The sequence below is a fragment of the Macrotis lagotis genome, chromosome 1, assembly GCF_037893015.1.
Source record: "Macrotis lagotis isolate mMagLag1 chromosome 1, bilby.v1.9.chrom.fasta, whole genome shotgun sequence".
In the NCBI taxonomy this organism is placed as follows: domain Eukaryota; kingdom Metazoa; phylum Chordata; class Mammalia; order Peramelemorphia; family Peramelidae; genus Macrotis; species Macrotis lagotis.
The window spans coordinates 687,317,578-687,337,890 of NC_133658.1; the positions used below are offsets into that span (position 1 = coordinate 687,317,578).

The window sequence follows — 20,313 nt, forward strand, 5'->3', positions numbered from 1 at the left end:
TAATGGTGTTTGTGCTATTACCCCCACAGAATTGTGAGCAGAACAGTTTGTTACAAACAATAAAGCATTATATAAACGTGCTGCTTTTATCATCTAGTAATTCTCTTTTTTTTATTTTAAAGTAAAGAAATTGAGGCCCAGAAAGGTGAAGGTCACACAGATAGTTAGGAGCATGATTGACAACCAAGACTCCTATCTGAAGTGCTCAAACTGTGCCATGTTGCTATGTATTGTTGTTGACCCGAAAATGTTATAACTTTATCAAAGATCTCATTTTTCTTTTTTCTTAATGTTTTAGTTATATAATTTAGATATTCTCCATTAACTAATGTGAGATTTTTTTTCCATTGTGACTTTGATTATTTGTTACTACTGATTAGTTAGTAAGTATCAATTGTGACATAATAAGTGGGTTTTGTGATGATCAAAAACAAGCAACAATACAAGGAAATAAATTACTCAAGGGGAAAAACCAAACATTTATGATTAGTTCTCAAATTTTAAAGTAGTGATAGACTAAAAAGTCATAGATGACTGGTTACTGAAATATCTGGCCATTAGACCATGATTATCCAAGATAAATTAATTACTTATCCTTGGCATGGTTTCATCAGATTGAGGCTTCTTCAAATGAACAGTATAAAGAATGTCTACATGATTCAGTAATATATATGCAACTTTTAATTATTCACAGTAATGGAGAGGAGCAATGATGAAGAGAGTCCAGAAATAATTTATACTTGACTTTGGACATTTTTTTCCATCTCCCCAAGTTTTACCTTTATCTAATTCTGTTTTCTTTAGGTCAAAATGATTTTTGGTTAATTTTATATAGCACTCTTTACTTTTCCAAATGCTTTCACATCTATTCTCTGGAAATTAATGTACAATCTCCAGAAATGGACTAGGAAGAAGAGAAAGGAATTAAATTAATTCACGAATTATTTTTTTGCTAATGGTGACGGAGAGGTTTTTCTACTGTTCAAGGTCCCCATTTCCATAATTTTCAGAAAACTTCTGAATTTCTCTTGTCATTTTCCTCTGTAACAAAACCTTATCTTCATCTTTTTTTGTGAATGGTGTTCATTTAAAGCAAAGTAGAAATGATTTTGTACCAAATATACCCCCTCACTGAAGAAACAGCATTAGTGAAAGTGTTAGAGTCAGTAATCAGCTAGCATTAAGTGCTTTCTACATACTAGTCACTGTATCTGATGTTTGTCTTTTTATAGAATTAATTTATTACTAGTACTTTGAAGCTAATATATAGCAAGCTGTAATTTGTTTAGGCAATAACTGGTTAACTGAATTAATTGCTATCCTTGCCTTACCCCTTGCCAGGAATTGCTCTTCTCTACTGAAGAGTGCTAGATTTGGAGGTGGGCCTTGATCCTTACTCCCAGGGTGTCCCTGGATAAGCTCTTTAAACTCCTTGACCTCAGTTTCTTTATAAGATGGAATTTGAACTAAATGACCTCTAAATCTATGATGCTCTATCATCTCCCCAATAATTCCAGCTCTGCCTCTTAACTACATGACTATGGGCAAGTCCCTTAAACTTTTTAGCCCTATTTATGACTCCTTAATAAAATGTGGTTAATAATACTTCTATACTAACTGCTTTCTAATATTTCTGCAAGAATAAATTGTTTATCCCTTAATAATTCTCTTGGACACTTTTGGTCTGCAATAAATGCTCTTGTTCTTGACTTGATAATACCTTTTTTCCCTTTCTTTGTTTTTCCAACTATATGTAATGATAGTTTTCAATAGTCTGTATTTTTCATTTTTCTCTCTCCCTTCCCCCCCCCGACAGAAAGCAGTGTAATGTTCTTCATCTATAACCATGCTAAGCATAGCTCCATATGATTCATGTTATACAAGAAGAATTACATCCAAAAGGAAGAGAAAAAAAATTAGGAAAAAAAATGACAATTCATAAGAACTTTTTTTTTAATTGAAGATAGTATATTTTGGTCTACCTTTAAATTCCACAGTTCCTTCTTTGGATTTGGCTAGTATTTTCCATCACAAGACAACTTAGTCTTTGATTATTGCTCTGCATAAATGACCAAATCCATTATAGTTGATCATCATCCTATGTTTCTTTTAGTGTGTATAATGTTCTTCTGGTTCTGCTCACTCAGCATCAGTTTCTGTAAGTCTTCCCATGCCAGTCTGAAATCCTATCTCTCATGATTTCTTATAGAACAATAGTGTTCCATCATATTCCTATACCACAGTTTGTTCAGCCATTCCGCAATTGTTGGGCATCTCTTTACTTTCCAATTCTTTATTGACTTTATAATTCTAATATCACCACTGGTTTCTTGGTGGCCCTGAGGCTCTGTCTTTATCCTTAATTTTTGAATGAATCTCAATATTAGCTTTTTATACTTACTATCCACATCTTGGTATAAGAAAAAATGCATTTCATTTAATTTGAATTTATATAAATGTGAATATGTTGTGTGTGTGTATATATATATATATATATATATATATATATATATATATATATATGAGTTTTTATCATGTTCTGATTTTTGTAGTGATTAAGGGAAGTGGGGTGCTGCAGAGGTTTGGTTTGTTGCTTTTTTCCTGGCATTTTCCCATTGTTTATACCACTTACTACTAGGGTTTTAACTTGCATTACAATTAATAGAAGTTAGACCTATCTGTAGGAAACATTGGCAAGAAGAGTGCAGATTTAAATTTTAAAAACTTAAAGACCTGTTTAGTAATCTTCTGTTAATCATTGGAAAGTTCACAATTTGGTGTTTATTCATAAATCAGGAAGTTTGAATTAAATGAATAGTGATCATACAGTTGTTAATTTTCTCAGGCAAAAATGATATTCTTTTCATTGCTTTGAACTCTATTTTAATGATTTAAATGCCCATCTTTAGTTTGGGCAGTATAAGACATTTTAGAAATTTAGAATAGATAATAGAGAAAAATTTAAGAAAACTTGGAATTATCACTTAGTCAACTTTTAGTCATGATTGCTAGTAATTATCCCATCTCTTAACCTGTGTCACCCTCAATTTGTAGTAAATGTTCATTTGGATTTGAAAGAGAAAAAAAACAAAGTTAGTTGTATGAATTGTTTTTCAATATAATTTTAAAGTAATCTTATGATTTCACTTAAACTCAGGCATATGCTGGTATATATTTAAAAACATTTCCCTGAGAAAAGAAATGAATGAATGGCACACTTTTATATTTAATCTACATTAATAGTTTGTCCATTCACTTTCTTAAGCCTAAACCAGGACCATGGGGGTGAAGGGCAACAGGAGAGTCAGAACCAACCCTCCAATTGCAAAGCGTTGAATGCATACCCCTGGCACAACTTAGTTTGCAATCAGAGGTGAGGCTCAGCTCTGCCTGCTGCCCCCTCACCCACGTGGCCCTACATAATCTACACATTCAGCAGAGCAATAAATCAAGAACTGATTTATAGCATTTGCCAATTTCCAAGTATAAAGGATCACTCTGAATTTAACAGTTGCCTCAGTTTGATAGCACCAGCACACCGCTGCTTAACCTCTTCCCAGTGTTCTCTTCCTAATCATAAAACCTATTAGCATAGCAAATTTGGTGAAGGGTCTGATGCAGATAATGAAATGGGACCCTTTAATCAGTTTCCCATTATTTGCACTCTTTCAGGTACCTTCTTTGGTTACCTTTTTTTTTAACAGCCTTGTATAAAATGGAAACATTTTCCACTGTTATTTCAGAGACAAAGCATTAATTAGAGAGTCTTGATAAAAACTCTTTAAGAACCAGATCATAAGGGGCGGCTAGGTGGCGCAGTGGATAAAGCACCGGCCCTGGAGTCAGGAGTACCTGGGTTCAAATCCGGTCTGAGACACTTAATAATTACCTAGCTGTGTGGCCTTGGGCAAGCCACTTAACCCCATTTGCCTTGCAAAAAAAAAAAAAAGAAAGAAACAGATCATATACATGTCGGTTACTGAATAAATTCTTAATTTATATATATGTGAGAGAGAGAAAGATTCTCACATATTGGGGAAGCTTGATCCTTCCAATCAGGTCTCAGGATAAAACTGACAGAGTCAGGATAAGGTACAAAGAGAGGGAGGAGAGGGGTGTGTGTGTGTGTTGGAAATTTTTGGATTTTTCATGCCACTACTGACCTTTACAGATACTAATAAAGACTTGATATTAGTTATACAGTAACACATTCTTTTATTTGGTATTTTCAGAGAATAATGTGCTTCACATAAATGAATTTGATAAATAGCTGATTAACCACATTAAGCACCAAAACTTAAAAATTTTTCTTCATATCATTAATTACATCTTTTCATCTCAAGAGTTTTCTGAACCTAATGTAATGTTTTTGATGATTTCAAATTATCTTGTATATAATCTCTTGGACTATGTTGTAACAACAGTGCCTTTGAAATTTATTTAGGTTAGTAGAATTATCTGCTGTATGACTTCAGTTGGCTTGACTTTTTCTATTCTTATATGTCAACCTTTTATAGTTGTAATGTCTTTTCCCCACTATTACTGTCACTTCTTTTGTCTAAGCCTTCTGTGGCCTTTATTTTTTATAATTGTTCCTTCTAGGAAAAATCCATAAAGTGTAGGGGTAGCCATTTGGCATTCATGAACTATTTCTTGGCTTAGTGGTTCCAGATTCAGAGTTTTGAATGGTCAGGTTGCTTGAAGGTTGATATCCTACTAAATGAACCATTACTGTAATTGGAAATATTGTCTTTATATTCACATCTTTGCTAATTATATATTATTGGTAAGTAGCAGCTACTCATTTTTATAGGGTTTAGTATTTGAATGCTGGTGTTAAAAGAGTTTGGAGTATTAATACTTGGATCAGAGTAAGGCACCCCAAAAGGATACTGTTATTCATGACTCATAGGAGGTACTCTCTGCCATATTGAAGAACTTAGTGAATGGGACAAAAATCATTATTGGCTTATCAATTTGAAATTTCTGTTACATGGGACCATTCAGATTTTTAGATGTTCATATCTTGTTCATTATTGGTATCTTTCTAGTTGCTTATCTTAAGATTTCAGGATTTAAATATGCTAATTCTTAATCTTTATTTAAGATGCTTGAATATTTCCCTTTGTAATTGAAAGATTTTTTTAAAAATAGAACTCAAAAGTGTAACTATATCACTGAAATTCCAATTGTAGATTCACAAAAACTAATAAAAGGATTAAAATGGAAGATAAAATGCATTGAAAGTGAATGAGCATTATAAACTCTTGAAACATTTTAGTCAAGACCTCCAAAAGCATGAGGGACAAAAAAATTTCTCTTAAAATGAACATAGAAACGGTTATTTTTTTAATGTGCATGTGTTGTCTTCTATAAAAGTTAGTTTTTCAGACTTGCTTTACCTTCTCATAGTGTCTGTATCAATTCAATTTTTACAATGAAGATGAATAAATTTTAGTGCAGTTTGGTTGAATGAAAGCCTCCAGAAGTCACAAACATTTGTGAGTGGGACCTATATAAAAGAAACTTGCTGTCTACAAATTTAGAAACATAATGCATGGATATGGCCCTATCATAATTTTAAAACTTTGCAAAGTTTTTGCATGTCTAAATTCAAAAACTAATTGTGCTAAATTAGTATTTAAGAAACCTATTCCTAGATGAATTGAAGTTGTCCAACTTTCAGATATTAATATCTGCTTGCTTTAAATAGTAAAATGTGTGTTTAGTTTGACTCTGGTAAGGCATACAAGTTGTTTCTTCATCTCCAGAGTGAAGTCACCCTGCTGAGAAATGAAGTAGCACAGCTGAAGCAGCTTCTTCTGGCTCATAAAGATTGCCCCGTGACCGCCATGCAGAAGAAATCTGGCTATCATGGTGAGTAATGTCCCATTACCCACAGCCTGAGGCTGCATCAGTGAAATACTGCCAGTGAGAACTGAACTAGCATGAAAAACATGGAAACGGCACTTCTAGGATTTAAGATTAAATACTAGAATTTCTACAAGGTTGTTGGAGGACAGGATCCTGCCTATAGTAATTTAAACCTAGTTTTCTAAATGTCCAAAGTATAGATTTTCTTCAGTTTTTCTCTGGGCATCATCTTAAAGGTTGTAGTTTCTTATAGATAAATGTAGCTTCCCAATAATTTCCACCATATTGGAAGTATTAAAAATATGGGTGTTTTTAGATTGGCACAATGAAAGAACACTTAATTTCTCCCTAATTCTCTAATGACTGAGTTGGGAGCAACTTTTCTTACTTTTTTTTTTTAGGTTTTTTTGCAAGGCAAATGGGGTTAAGTGACTTGCCCAAGGCCACACAGCTAGGTAATTATTAAGTGTCTGAGGCCGGATTTGAACTCAGGTACTACTGACTTCAGGGCCAGTGCTCTATCCACTGTACCACCTAGCCGCCCCCTAACTTTTCTTACTTAACAGTATATATAACATCCACCAATCTTATAAAAGTAGTCAATCTCAGCTACTTTACCCTGTCCTTTAGATTCCTTAAATGTTTAATGTATTCAGCTTTGTGAACTTGGAAACTGTTCCTTAGTTACAATAGCAAAAGGTCAAAAAGCAGCAGACAGTTTAAATTGTGAATATCCTATTGATAGAAAAAGCATTTACAAAGAAATAAATGCTCCAGTTTTTGTGTTCAGCATTTTAAAGGTTAATTTTGCTTTTCCTTTTAAAACTTCTTTTGTTGGGGGGGGATAAGATGCACAATGTTAGAACCAGCTGCTGCTGTTGAATAAATGGCCAATTTTGTCCATCGTACACAAATTTGTAACAAATAACAGAGCTGGAATGCATTAGGCAACATTCATAATATATAACCCACAGCTTTCGTTTTTATGATTTAGTGATATTTCAGGATATTTGTAAATGTGAAGATTGTTTCTGCCATATGTATCCACTTCATTTTAATTTGCCAGTGTCAGTAATTCAGAAGAAAAGAAACATTTTCTATTGCATGTAAACAGTTCCTCAGGTGCTTGCGATAAAACTTAATGGCCACCATCTTTACTTGTAGTCATTGTAAGCAGTTTCATCAGAATGGGCAATATTTTTTAATTTAAAAGATTCAAGAGATTTAGCAACTCTCTGTTGCCATATATATTTAGAACACTGATTTTTGTCAGTTTTGAGCACATAAATCTCAGTACTTTGATATCTAGTCATTTTGACAGAGTAGCGAATCACGTTGTGAAGTAAATTGGAACTATATAGAAATATGTTTGGGATTTATATTAACAATGATTGCTGCAGGGATGAGGCCATTATAGCTCCCATCTGACAGAAGAAAATAATTTCATATAGAAACTACTAGGGATAATATTATGCATACATGATTTTCCTAACAAGTGAGACTTTCTTGAGTTTTGATAGTTTGAAAGAAAATGTATACTCATTTTGGTCTTACATGAATATCCTACAGAGTTAGGAAATTAACTAATAACTTTAAACTTGCCAACCCTTAATTTTGACATTGGTTTTTTTTGGCAGAGTTACTGAAGTGGTTTGTCATTTTTCTTCTCAAGTCCACTTTATGGATGAGGAACTGAGGCAGACATGGTTCAAGAACTTGCCTAGGATCACATAACTCGGAAGTTTCTAAGGCTGGTTTTGAATTCAGGGAGTTTCTAAGACTGATTTTGAATTCAGGTTTTCCTGAATCCAGACTTGACTCTCCATCCTCTTCACCATCTACCTACCTCAGTCGTGAAGAAAGTACATTTTTAGTTAGTCACTTTCTTCTCTTTATCTGCCCAATATGTTGCTAGGAACTGCATCCAAGACCCAATAAAATTACTGTTTGAAAAGCTAAATAGAGGCAGCTAAGTGGCACAGTGGATAGAGCACCAACCTGGGAGTCAGGAGGACCAGAGTTCAAATTCAACCTCAGACATTTAATAATTACCTAGCTGTGTGACCTTGGGCTAGTCACTTAACCTCATAGCCTTAAAATAAATAACTTTTTTAATAAGCTAAATAAATCAAATGCACATAACAGTAAATAATTTGATAGGGAATTTAAGAGAAGAATAACATTATTTGTTACTTGGAATTATCTGTGCTATTATTGGTCCTTACCTTCCTCTCAATGGAATTATCAAGAGTTGGCTAAACTCAAGCATCTTGACAATATTAAATTAACTTTAATCTTTAGGTTTTGGAATGTAATAGGATTAAGTAAAAATTCTAAAATATTATCAATAGTACATAAAAGTCCAATTTAAGAATGAAGAGCAGTAAAGAAGTAAACAAATTATATAAATAAAGGGCCTGTTTACATTTTGGAGAAAATGAAGGAAGTTAATTAGATCCTTAACACAAATTTTCAATGTGGTGAACTATTTTGCAGTGATGATGATAGATAAGGCATGAAAATAAGTAGATTGCTAACTAAATTAATAGCATATATTTTGTGAATAAAAAAATTAGGATTAAGAGTGCTAACTAGGTAGCACTAGGAAGAATATGGTTGTATAATACAAACCTTTGTCAGTGAAAGCCAGTGTATAAAAGTATAATGAGACAAAATAAAGAATGATCAAAAAGAAAAATGTTGATATGAAAACTGGAAGAGGAGAGTGATTTCATGCAACTATAATTCATACTCTATAGAATTTGGGCAATGCTAAAAGATTTATTTTTTAAAATTTTGCACTTTAGAGTGATCATAATTGTTTTATTTTAAAATATGTGCAATTCATAGGACATTGGAATGGTCAAAGAATAGGGGAAAAAATCATGAAGCAAAACACAGTTTTACCTCAAGCAAAGTTCAGAAAAACAGTCAAACAAGATTCCACGCAACTACTACTTTTACTTTTTTACTACTTTTCCTGTCATTTAACTCTGAGGTCATGTATTGTTAATATTGTTCATTTTCTTCCCTCACATTCTAGAAATGACGGTACTAGTCTATGTCAATAGACATAAATTTAACATAAATTTTGCTGTTAGGGATTTTCTGAATAAAATCCTGTGCCTAAAGTCTTTGTAGTTTTTGAGGTCTCCTGGATAAATTTTTTAATTTATTTGTTCATTTTGAAATATTCCTTCCAGGTACAGCTTGGTGGCACAGTGGATAGAGCACCGGCCCTGGAGTCAGGACTACCTGAGTTCAAATCCGACCTCAGACAATAATTACCTAGCTGTGTGGCCTTGGGCAAGCCACTTAACCCCATTTGCCTTGAAAAAAAAAAACCTTAAAAAAGAAATATTCCTTCCAAAATAGGTTTTTTCCTATACCCCTTATCCCAGATCATTTTCATTGTTTCTAAAAGCCACTACATTTCTGTCTTGCTTTAGAATATTGAGGCAAAGAACATGAAGCTATATTACATAATTCAGTGTCCTGTTTCATAGAACTATCGTTTTCTCTTTGTACAATTACTCTATTGTATCAAATAAAATCTAAATTTGAGGTTTAAAGATCCTATCCCATGCAAATTCTGTCAATATTTTTTGGGGGGGATTATTGAATATTGAATATTTTGTATCCTGAAAGTATAATTAGAAAACAGTCAGGATTCATTAAAGTAGATGAGGATTTGAAGGGCTTTAGAACCCTATCAGTGTGTTGATAAACCATGAGTCCAAAAGAATGAAGATGGAATACATCATTTAGCTCCTAACAGAGGTGAAGAAGAAAGAGACAAACATTTTCAGACATAGCCAGTGTGGGAATTGCTTTTTACTAGAGCATTTAGCTGTATATTGGGGACTTTTTTTTTTAGGTTTTAGGGTCTTTGTTTTTGTTTTTAATGTAGTTTGTTTTTTCTCAGTGGAGCAGTGGGGCCAGATAAAATAAAATTTTAAAGAGCGGGGGAAGGAGATACAAGAAACTCCAGAAATGACTGTGAGTTAAATTGTATCAAGTTTTAATTTTTTTTTTTTTTAAGGGAAGAGACACTAGGGCTTAAATGTCATGTCCAGGTCACATAGTCAGTAATTCTGAGGTTGGTTTTGAACTCAGGTCCTAACTTCAAAAGCCATTGCTCCATCCACTTCCTCATCTAGCTGCTCCAACTGTTTTTGGTTTGGTTGGTTTTTTTAGATTTTTGCAAGGCAAATGAGGTTAAGTGGCTTGCCCAAGGCCACACAGCTAGGTAATTATTAAGTGTCTGAGACTGGATTTGAACCCAGGTACTCCTGACTCCAGGGCCGGTGCTCTATCCACTACGCCACCTAGCTGCTCCTATGTTTTTTTCATTTTTAAAAGAGAATAGATAAGGAAAATGGAATTTAAATCTACATGTAGGTAGTGTATTATAAGTAGTTCCAAATGTCTTTTTTTTATTATTTTTTTTTAGAGAAGAAATACTTTATTTTTAGATAATTTTTCCAGTGGAGAGTTCAGAGTTCACTAGAACTCTACTATCAAACTGTCCTTTTCCATTATAGAAACCTCAGGCCTGATGCCCTTGGGGAAAAGTCTATTTCTCAGGGTGGCTTTGAAATATAGCTAGCTAGCTAGCTAGATAGATAGATAGCTAGCTAGCTAGATAGCTAGATAGCTAGATAGATAGATAGATAGATAGATAGATAGATAGATAGATAGATAGATATTGCACTCCCAGCTCTGCTTCCAACCAAAAGCAAGTGACTGCAGACTTCAGTTTCCTCATATTGTTACCTTTTAAAATAAAACACAAATTCCTCAATTTGTATCCCTTCATGGCCTATCTTTCAAGACATAGTATTTCCCTTTTAAAATTCCGTACTCTAGTCACCTGACTTATTTGTTACTCATTCACAGCATTCTAGTTCTTGTTTCCATTCCTAAAATTAATTCCCTTTTCACATCTACTTCTTCAAATTCCTGAATTTCTTTAAACCTTAGCTCAGGTATCCAACTGCTAGTGCCTCTCCTAACCCTCAAATTAACTTACATTTAGGGGGCAGCTAGGTGGATAAAGCACCGGCCCTGGAGTCAGTAGTACCTGAGTTCAAATCTGGCCTCAGACACTTAATAATTACCTAGCTGTGTGGCCTTGGGCAAGCCACTTAACCCCATTGCCTTGCAAAAACTAAACAAAAAAACAAAAAAACACTTTTGCTGTTATTTTAAAAAATAAATTAAGGATTGGGGGGAATATTGAAGAAAAACAAAGTGGGTGATTTTTAAGGCCTCCTGCAATTTTAACATTTTGTGATTCTAATTCTTCTAATGCACATTTACCCTAGGTAAGGAGATGCATATTTATTTGCCAGCCTTGTATAAAATATGATTTAGTATTGCTTTTCACTGCTAAACTTAAAAAATACTGTTTTTCATTCTGCTAAGGGAATAACAGAATCCTATTGTCCAGCAGTAAGACTTTTAGATAGACTTCTTTGAATTTCTATTCTGTTGGAGTATCTGGAGTTCTAATGTGGATTTTTAAAAATCTTAATTAATTCACATAACTGTAACAGCTGGTGGCATTTAGACTCTAAATATTGCTTATTCTCATGTGTATGCATCATTAGAATCAGGTGTTGTAATCATCCATTGCTGCAGTAGATGGAAAGTCAGCCAAAATCACTGCAGTTCTAAAGATGCAGAGGGAATAATTTGAAAACTTATATCTCATTTGTAATAGCCTATTGTGGCATCTTTTTGCTGTGTAATAAATATTTTTAACTTAAAAGCAACAACTGTGTGTTTACAAAGAACTAAGCAAAATTTTTTTTTCCTGGTAAACATAAATAGAAATGTCAATAAGGGGTTTTAAGTGACATGTTTTGGCAACCTGCCCCCTCTCTATTAAAAAAAACAACTCATCAGCAAATATTTTTGAAACTCTTGTGAAACAAGACTATACAATTCCTCTTCATCTTCACACTTCATAAAACTGTTTTTGAAGAAAGCATTGTATTTAGACATTAAAGCATTGTGTGATTGGGAGTTATTTGGGGGCATAGGGATATGTGTTGAGAAGGGGCAGAGAATGACCTCACCTCTGATTGCCAAGCATGCACATACTTATAGTCTACACACACACTCTGCATATTCTGGGGTTGGGGGGGAGTGGGGTATTATTTCAGTATATTATACCTTGCTTCTACATAATCAACAAGTCATCAGATACCCATTTTTTAAAAGTAGTTTCTCAGTACAGAGGTCCATCTTGTATAAAATACCTTACCTTTTTCATTTGAGAAAAGTAACTACTTATTTTTTTTCTCAGCTGCTGATAAAGATGATAGTTCAGAAGACATTTCCGTGCCAAGTAGCCCCCATCCTGAAGCGATACAGCACAGTTCCGTCAGTACTTCCAATGGAGTGAGTTCAACTTCCAAGGCAGAAGCTGTAGCCACTTCAGTCCTTACCCAGATGGCGGACCAGAGTTCAGAGCCAGCACTTTCACAGATTGTAATGGCTCCTCCTTCTCAATCACAGCCCTCAGGAAGTTGATTAAAAATCTGGATTGCAACAGTTTTAGATTTTAATGACTTTAAAGGGAAATCAAGGAAAGACCAGTCTCCATTTAGGAGAAATCTGTAGTTGTAAAAATTATTAATTTTTTTAAAAATTGAAATTAAATTTGGCTCTAAAGATTGAGATATGGGCAGATGAAGATAAGACTGAGCAAGTTTCTAGTCTCTGTGGAAAAGACTTTTTCTTTTTTATAAATATTGTTAGATTTAATAGTTCTTTTCTGTGCCCAATGTGTAAAGTGTGTGTATAGTACAATGTGATTTATTTCTCTTTTAATTTGTTATTATTTTGACAAATAATGGGGATATTATTAAATCTCCCATCCCACTTCCCTATTCCTACCTAACTATCCTTTAACCCCTCAACTGTGATGGTAGTATTGTTATGTCATTTATACCAAAGTTCTGCATAGTCCCTACTGACTTTGTGATATTAACAAGGTCATAAAGCACTAGGCAAGAGAAAGATGGTAACAGTAAATTTGCTTTTTAATCTTTTTGCCTTTTTTTTTATTTTGCACATTGTGAGAGGAAGAACCATGGGAGAAAGCATTTGTTTATATCAAAGTATGGGGCTTTATTTTGCTTTTAAGCTTTTTTTTTTAAATTGTCAGTATGGTATAAGACATACAGTACCTTTATGCACATTCTTAAACTAGATCAGGGTCATTAGTTTAAAAAATGGATTGTTTTCTGTTTTTTTTTTTTTTAAAGAAATTGTTCATACATTTTTTATCATTTCAAATCCAAATAAAAGTGTGCAGTTACCCTACGAGGCTAAAAGAGAGTAAACATAGTGTATAATACAGGGTTATCAGATATCTAAAGATTTTCAAAATTAACTTGATCTTTTGTGAATTTCAAGTTATAAACTGAGGAGTTTATGCATAATTAACTATGGTATGATCACCAGAAAAACCTAAAGTGACTACACTAGACCACTCAAAACTTTTTTTTGTCATAGTCTTGTACTTGCAAGCTAACTTGTACTTAATCTTGTGAAAGCACTGTCATCTTTTAGTAGCAAATTTTGATACCTTTCTCGTGGAAAAATCAGTATCTATCTTGAAAACAATGTAATTATAATGTGGACTGTATGCGTGGGTGTGGGTGTGCGCGTGTGTGCGCTCGTATGGATGGTTCAGTAGATTATGCCAGCAGTCTTTGCTTGAGTGTTTAAAGATGCCTTCAATGTGATGCTGGCTAGTAGATGATTGCAGTTTAGAATGTTGTTTCCTGTGCGGACTTGGATAACTAACATTCCATGGTGTCGTCTGTTTCTGATGAGATGATTGGAGGGACACTTTTCTCATTATCCAATCATCTATAGGATATTGAGTTTTCTAAATGTGCCATTATCTATTCTTATTCTGCACTTATGTTCAAAATACAGTACAATATTTTACAATAGACTAAATTGTTTAAAAAAAACAAAAACAAAAATTAGTAAGATGTATGCTTTCAGGTAAGCAAACTTTGTAAAATAGCTATGAAGCATACCCAGTAGCAACTTTTGGCATTCAGGCAGGATTCCATTATGTAAATATAACATGGATATCTGTAATGCTTCTATAATAAGTTGTGTAGTTTGTTCTTCCTTCTGCATACTACACTATCTGCTTGACTGACATTTTTAAAACCTGTATGGAATGTCCTTGATGATTCTAAGAAAAGAATATGCTTTATATAGTATCCAGGCTTTTTAAGGTCAAAACTACAAAGTATCCAAATTATCTGAATACCACTTTGGGACTTTTAAATGTAAAGATAATAGGAATTCCAAATATGTGGCCTATTAAAATTAATTTAGTTGGCAATCCAGCATCTAAAATCTTTGGTTCTAGCTGATTTCATAGTTACAGTGTAATCAGTGAAAGTAATTTCTCAGTAATGAGTCTGCCATAGATATGCAGAGAAGGAATTGATCTCAAAGGCACAAAATGTGAATTCTGCAAGGAAGTTATATAATTAACTTTTTTATCATATTTTTGGTGGGTTAGGTAAAGCCTCATTGGTTCACTCTTCCTGAATGCTTCAAAGCATTTTGCTTTTTATTTATAAGTTTTTTTGGTAATAGAACTCTCACAACTGTAAAATAAAACGAACATAGATGTAAGGAGATAATGTAAACAATTACTGTACTTTACTGAGGTTAGCAGAATTTTCATTATAAAGCAATCTGTATTCAGCAAATGAAAACCATTATTAGTTGTACAAATTCCGTTTTGACTTTAAGTATGTCACACTACTTCTGTAATTAACATTTGGAGTCTTTACATTTGAAATGTTTCACAAACTGTACTGTTTTCTTTTACATGCAGTTTGCATGAGTAAATCATCAGAGAATAAAGTCTATCTTTAAATTACATTCATAAGTTGATTGCTGTTCTCTCTCCTTACACAGGGAAATCAGCAGTTACTTTTTTTTAAACTTTAAAAAAATTCTTACCTTTGAAAACCTCAAATAATGTATTTTTTCTTTTGTCTTTTTGCTTTTTCCTTATACCTATAATGCCTGACATTCTAATAGCACTCTCATACTCATTGTTTTCAAAAACTACCTCAAGTTACCCTTGCAGTGCAAATGATTTCCATCATAACTCTCTATGCCTTCCCCCTTCTCTCTCTCTCTCTCTCTCTCTCTCTCTCTCTCTCTCTCTCTCTCTCTCTCTCTCTCTCTCTCTCTCTCATTTTCATCTTTTTCACTCCATATCCAAATTTCTTGCCGTAGCAAGTCTTACTAATCAACATTCCACCCTCTCCTGCCACTTTAAGTAACATGAAAGGGAAAAGATGATGAAAACTTGGCACAAAATTTTTTAAAGGTTTATACAGTCTTAAAAGGTATTTAGATGCTAAAAGATTAAACTGCCCTTTAGCACAAATTTAGTCAAATGAGTCATTTTCTAACTTCTGTCTCAATATATGTATACTTCCTTTTTCCCATTATATACTATGAATTTCCCTTTCCCTTGAATATATATTTGATGGCATATATTGAATTGATAAATGCTACATACTGACTATTCTAGAAATAAAGGGAAATGCATGTAAAATCATCCTGAATCACTGTGAAGTTTGAATGAGGGATAGACCTATGGACCACTGATTCAATGTAAAGAAAGAAATTACCATACTTTATTAACTTTTATAAAAAACAAACTTGGGGCTGCTAGGTGATGCAGTGGATAGAGCACCTGCCCTGGAGTCAGGAGTACCTGAGTTCAGATGCGCCCTCAGACACTTAATACCCAACTGTGTGGCCTTGGACAAGCCACTTAACCCCATTTGTCTTGCAAAAACTTTAAAAAAAAAAAAAGCAAGCTTAAGATTAAAATATTTCACTTTATTTTGGTGGTAAGAACACAGAAGTCTGACTTTAATGTGGTCTTTCCTCAAACAATATCATAGGCATCATTTCTCATAGGTTCAATTATGTTTATAAAATCTGTTCAATGATTAGTCCCCCTTTGAGTTGAGTTTAACATGGACTCAATACCAATTTCAGCTATCTGTGAATAGTGATATTAAAATAAGACTCTAGTCTTTGAGTGAAATTTTATTCATTCAGAGGTGAAATTTGACAAAGATTCTTAGTGATTAGTTAAATGTAGAATTAATGTTTTAGGCTAGAATGGCAGAAAATAACATTTGATCATCGCTCAAATGAACCATCCTTGGCCTTGGGGGTATATATAATATGGAGAGAACTATCAAGAATTCACAGTCCATTTTAGTGTTTCTAAATGAGACTAATCCTTTGAAATTACTATTTTTGTCATGGAAATAAGCAGAATTAATTCTGTAACAAATAAACTCAGTTATTGAATAAGTGATTTTAAAACAAGATAAAAATTCAGAAGACACCCTGAAGGTTTAAGATGTTTTTCTCACTTAATGATGTTGAACTGGCTTTTCAATATTACAACTTCAATAAGATGATGAAAAGTTGTTTTTATTATGCCTATAAGATAGATAATGAAAAACATTTCATAGGTTAGGTTTTTTCCCTCAGTATATGAAAATATCTGAGGGAAACAGATTTAGCAGTATTTTATTTTCTGAAATATTACCATAGATTATCATCTTGACTACCCCCAAAATATTTGCAACTAGAAACAAATAAAATTATCTTTTTTTTTGTTTCCCAGAAAAATGAGAACCATACTTTTGGAAGAATTTCAAAGGCCCTCTAATTCATATATTCAATATATAAGACAAGTTGTTAGGCAGCTTTTACTTGAATACTTTCAGAGAGGAGAACCCATTTCCTCCTGAGGCAGCCTATTTCATGCCTTTGTCTCTTTATGTTCTAAAATTTGGCTTTTTTTTTTGAAATTTCGGCCCAGTATGAATTTTCTGAGGTCTGTTTGTATTTACTTGTTAATGCTTTTTTTGAAATTTCGGCCCAGTATGAATTTTCTGAAGTCTGTTTGTATTTACTTGTTAATGCTTTTTTTTTCTTTGTCTTACTGACTGCCTGAGAATGATCAAATTGTAGATTTGGAGCTGGAAGGGGCTTTAAGTTCAGTCCATCAAACACCAGTCTTTATGTAGAAGTAAACAGACTACAGAAGGGTCAAAGTGTTGTTTCCAAGGTCACAAATATAGCAGAGACTGGATTCTAAGTAGGATCTTCTGACATCAACCCCCCCCCCCCCCAGTCTTTACAATCTCATTCTCTTAGCCCTAGAACACAGCCTAAAAGATTGCACTTTTTGTCTTTGCTACCTTGGTTTACCTCGTTTGTAATCATTTTGCAGTGTTCATATTTATTGCATTATGATCACAAATGAGACAGCCAGGGTAATGACATTGGCCCCAATTTTTTTTCATTTATTCATTCAAATTATATTAGACCTCCATTTCTTTGCATACAACTGGATTGTCTATGGGAGAGATAAAAACTTTGATAAACATATGGTACCTACCTTCATGAAACTTTACAGTTTAGGAGTTGAATAAAACACCAAAATAGGTAACTAAAATGTAATGCTATTAAACAATAAATTCTCAAAATTCTTAAATTGTTGCTTGGACAATGCATTATATCCTAAGTTAGTAGAGCCTCAATTTGGAGGTTCTACTCATTACCAATTAAAACAGGACATAAAAAATGGAAGGATCTGGAAGCATTTGAAAAGTCTTCTAGTTTCATTGAGAAAACCTTTCAGAATCATCTGGTTTAGTTAGATGTCAAACCCACCCTCTCTACTTTTTTTAGCTTGCTTTTTCTGTTTACGTGAAATGATTATGATCAGTTTTAAAGTTTTTCATCTCTATAATATTTTGCAAATCAGTCTTATATGAACAATATATTGACAAAAATAACAGAATCATATATGTTAACCACAAAGCCATGCAATGAGTTGCTACATTATTGTTTATTGAATTAAATCGACTCCAATGTTTAGGAATGCATTTGTACATAAAAATCTAAAGTTAGATTTCTTTACATTCACAATGTTAAAAATAGTTTTCTTCTATCTTAAGATATCACTGTTTCATTTTAGCATATGACCCTCAGAATTCTTGTACAATTGACAGCTACAAACTACATTCTCTAAGGGAGAAATAACCTGGAGAGCCAGGAGACTACCTAGAGGCAATATTAAAGTCAAAATGTTAGAGCAAAAGTTTTTATGAAGAAGTGTCACACTAATAAAGTTAATGAAACCCAGCAATAAAATTAGCAAATACAGAATTGCTGATCACAAATTCAGAAAATAAATCTTATTAAGAATGATTCTGGGGTGGCTAGGTAGTGCAGTGGATAGAGCACTGGCCCTGAAGTCAGGAGTAGCTGAGTTCAAATCTGGCCTCAGATACTTAACAATTAACCCCCATTACCTTGTAAAAACTTAAATCCAATTGGAATCATTTTTTTTCTCCCGTTACATCAGAAGTATAGAATAGCTTTTTCTTGTTCAGAACCATCTGCTACCATGTAAAAAAAGACCCCATAAATATCCATTGGAATAATTAAACAAAAAGGTAGTATGTTTTGGTAAGCCAAACCCTGGTTCAAAAAATGATAAAAACATTAAATATTGGCACATGTAATCCTGTAAAACATCCATTTCCTGCAAATTTGAGTGCAACAATCTAATCAATAAACTTCAACCTTTCAACTCATTTGGAAATGCTATGTCAGTGATTTTCAGACTAGGGGAAGAAATACTGTGTCTCTAGCATGTCTTTGAATCCTCCCTTATTGTGCTGTTACATTCCCCTCCCCCCAATTTGTCTTTGTTACATATTATAGTTTATTTCATGATACTTTTGATTTTGGGGTTCAGACTTCTAAATCAAAGACATAATTTGCTTCACATCTCATGCATTTGGTTAATTAGGAAAAAATCCCTTTATTATTTAGCTTTCTAATTTAATAGTATTCTGTTGGTGTCTTAAATGAAGGTTGACATATTGAATCATTTTTGGTATTAGATTTCATTTCCTATAAAGGTTATACAGAAGGAAGACTAGATTTTTTTAAATAATCAATTTCAGCCTAAAAAAAATAAGTAAATGAAAAAGAGGTTGTTTGTGTTACAACCTACTGAAGAAATCTGACAGATGGATTTTAACATGACCTTTGCCAATTGTATGAAATGTAAAGCATCACTTTATGATTGTGGAAAAATATGCAGGAATTTTAAGTTAATAAAAACTTTTCCAGAAGTCCTTCCTGGGTAACTTATTTTTCATTTTCCTTTTTAGCTTTGGCCTTCCCAAAAAAGCCTACAATTTCATTCAAGCTTAGTTGTCACCACACTGCATCTCCTTTTAAAACCATACTAAAAATCTAACTCTAAACCTACCTCACATCCTAATATCCTTATTTTGTGATTTTCACCATTCTTCATCTCACCAGATTTACTACCCAATTTTTACCCTAGATTTGCTTCTGTCCTTCATTTTCACTCGACCCCTATGCCCCATTTGTTGCCAAGTTTTACAGACAGTGTCCTCAATATCCATCTTTCTCCTATTTGCAACTATACTAATTCAGGTACCCATAATAAACTAGTGTTAGTCACTTCAGTCACATCTATGGCCAGATGCTAGAGTGTTTTTTGGCAGTTCTTTCTCCAATTCATTTTACAGATGACTCAAAACAGACTTAGGTGACTTGCCCAGGCCCTCTGCAGTCACATTTGAACACAGGTCTTCTTACCTCTAAGCCTGGCACTCTATCCACTGTGCCACCTAGCAGCCTAGACTACTGCCATAGCCCAAATAGTCTCAATGCATCAGTCTTAAAGCCCAGGTCCTCCCCCATAACTCTAGGTTAACATACAAGTTGTTTTTGGTATTTAAAGTCTTCTCTAGCCCACCTTTCTAGGCCTTCTACAGATCTGCACGCACTGTGTTCACCTATGTGGGGCTACTTGTTTATCATGCCTACTACATCTTAAGACTGTCTTTTGTATGAAGAAAATGAAAAATGAAATTTTACATAGAATGTTCTCCCTCTTCCATCTCCTCTCAGGTTTCTGCTGAAATTCCGCCCTTTTTTTCTTTTTCGTTTTGGTTTTTGGTGTTTTGCAAGGCAATGGGGTTAAATGACTTGCCCAAGGTTACACAGGTAATTAATGTCTGAGGTCAAATTTGAACCCAGGTCCTCCTGACTCCAAGGCTGGTGCTCTTATCCACTGTGTCACCTAGCATCCCCAATGCCACCTTTTTCAAGAGGTCTCTCAATTCTCTTCCATTGTTAGCATGTCTCCCACAGCACTTTGTATCTATTTTGAGTATATCTTTCTCTCTGAGGATTCTGACCCCTCTCTCCCCCAACCTCAATAGTATGCATGTTCTTGAGGCAAGAATTGGCTTTTTTGTATTAGTATGCCTCAGCATCAGTATGTATGTAGTG

General features: G+C 33.7%; 1 protein-coding gene across 2 annotated transcripts in view; it reads left to right on the forward strand.

The window, feature by feature from the left end:
- The window catches only part of ATF2 (activating transcription factor 2), a 123,382-nt gene extending 110,237 nt beyond the window's left edge, over positions 1-13,145 (forward strand). The window contains exons 12-13 of one of the 2 annotated variants that reach the window (XM_074215670.1): positions 5,772-5,877; positions 12,188-13,145. In XM_074215670.1, the coding sequence (XP_074071771.1) occupies positions 5,772-5,877; positions 12,188-12,414 (333 nt within the window). In that variant the 3' untranslated portion in view covers positions 12,415-13,145. Of the gene's footprint in view, positions 1-5,771; positions 5,878-12,187 lie in introns of those variants that run through there. The other variant, XR_012474261.1, reaches the window with a different exon arrangement.
- Positions 13,146-20,313: the final 7,168 nt, after the last annotated feature.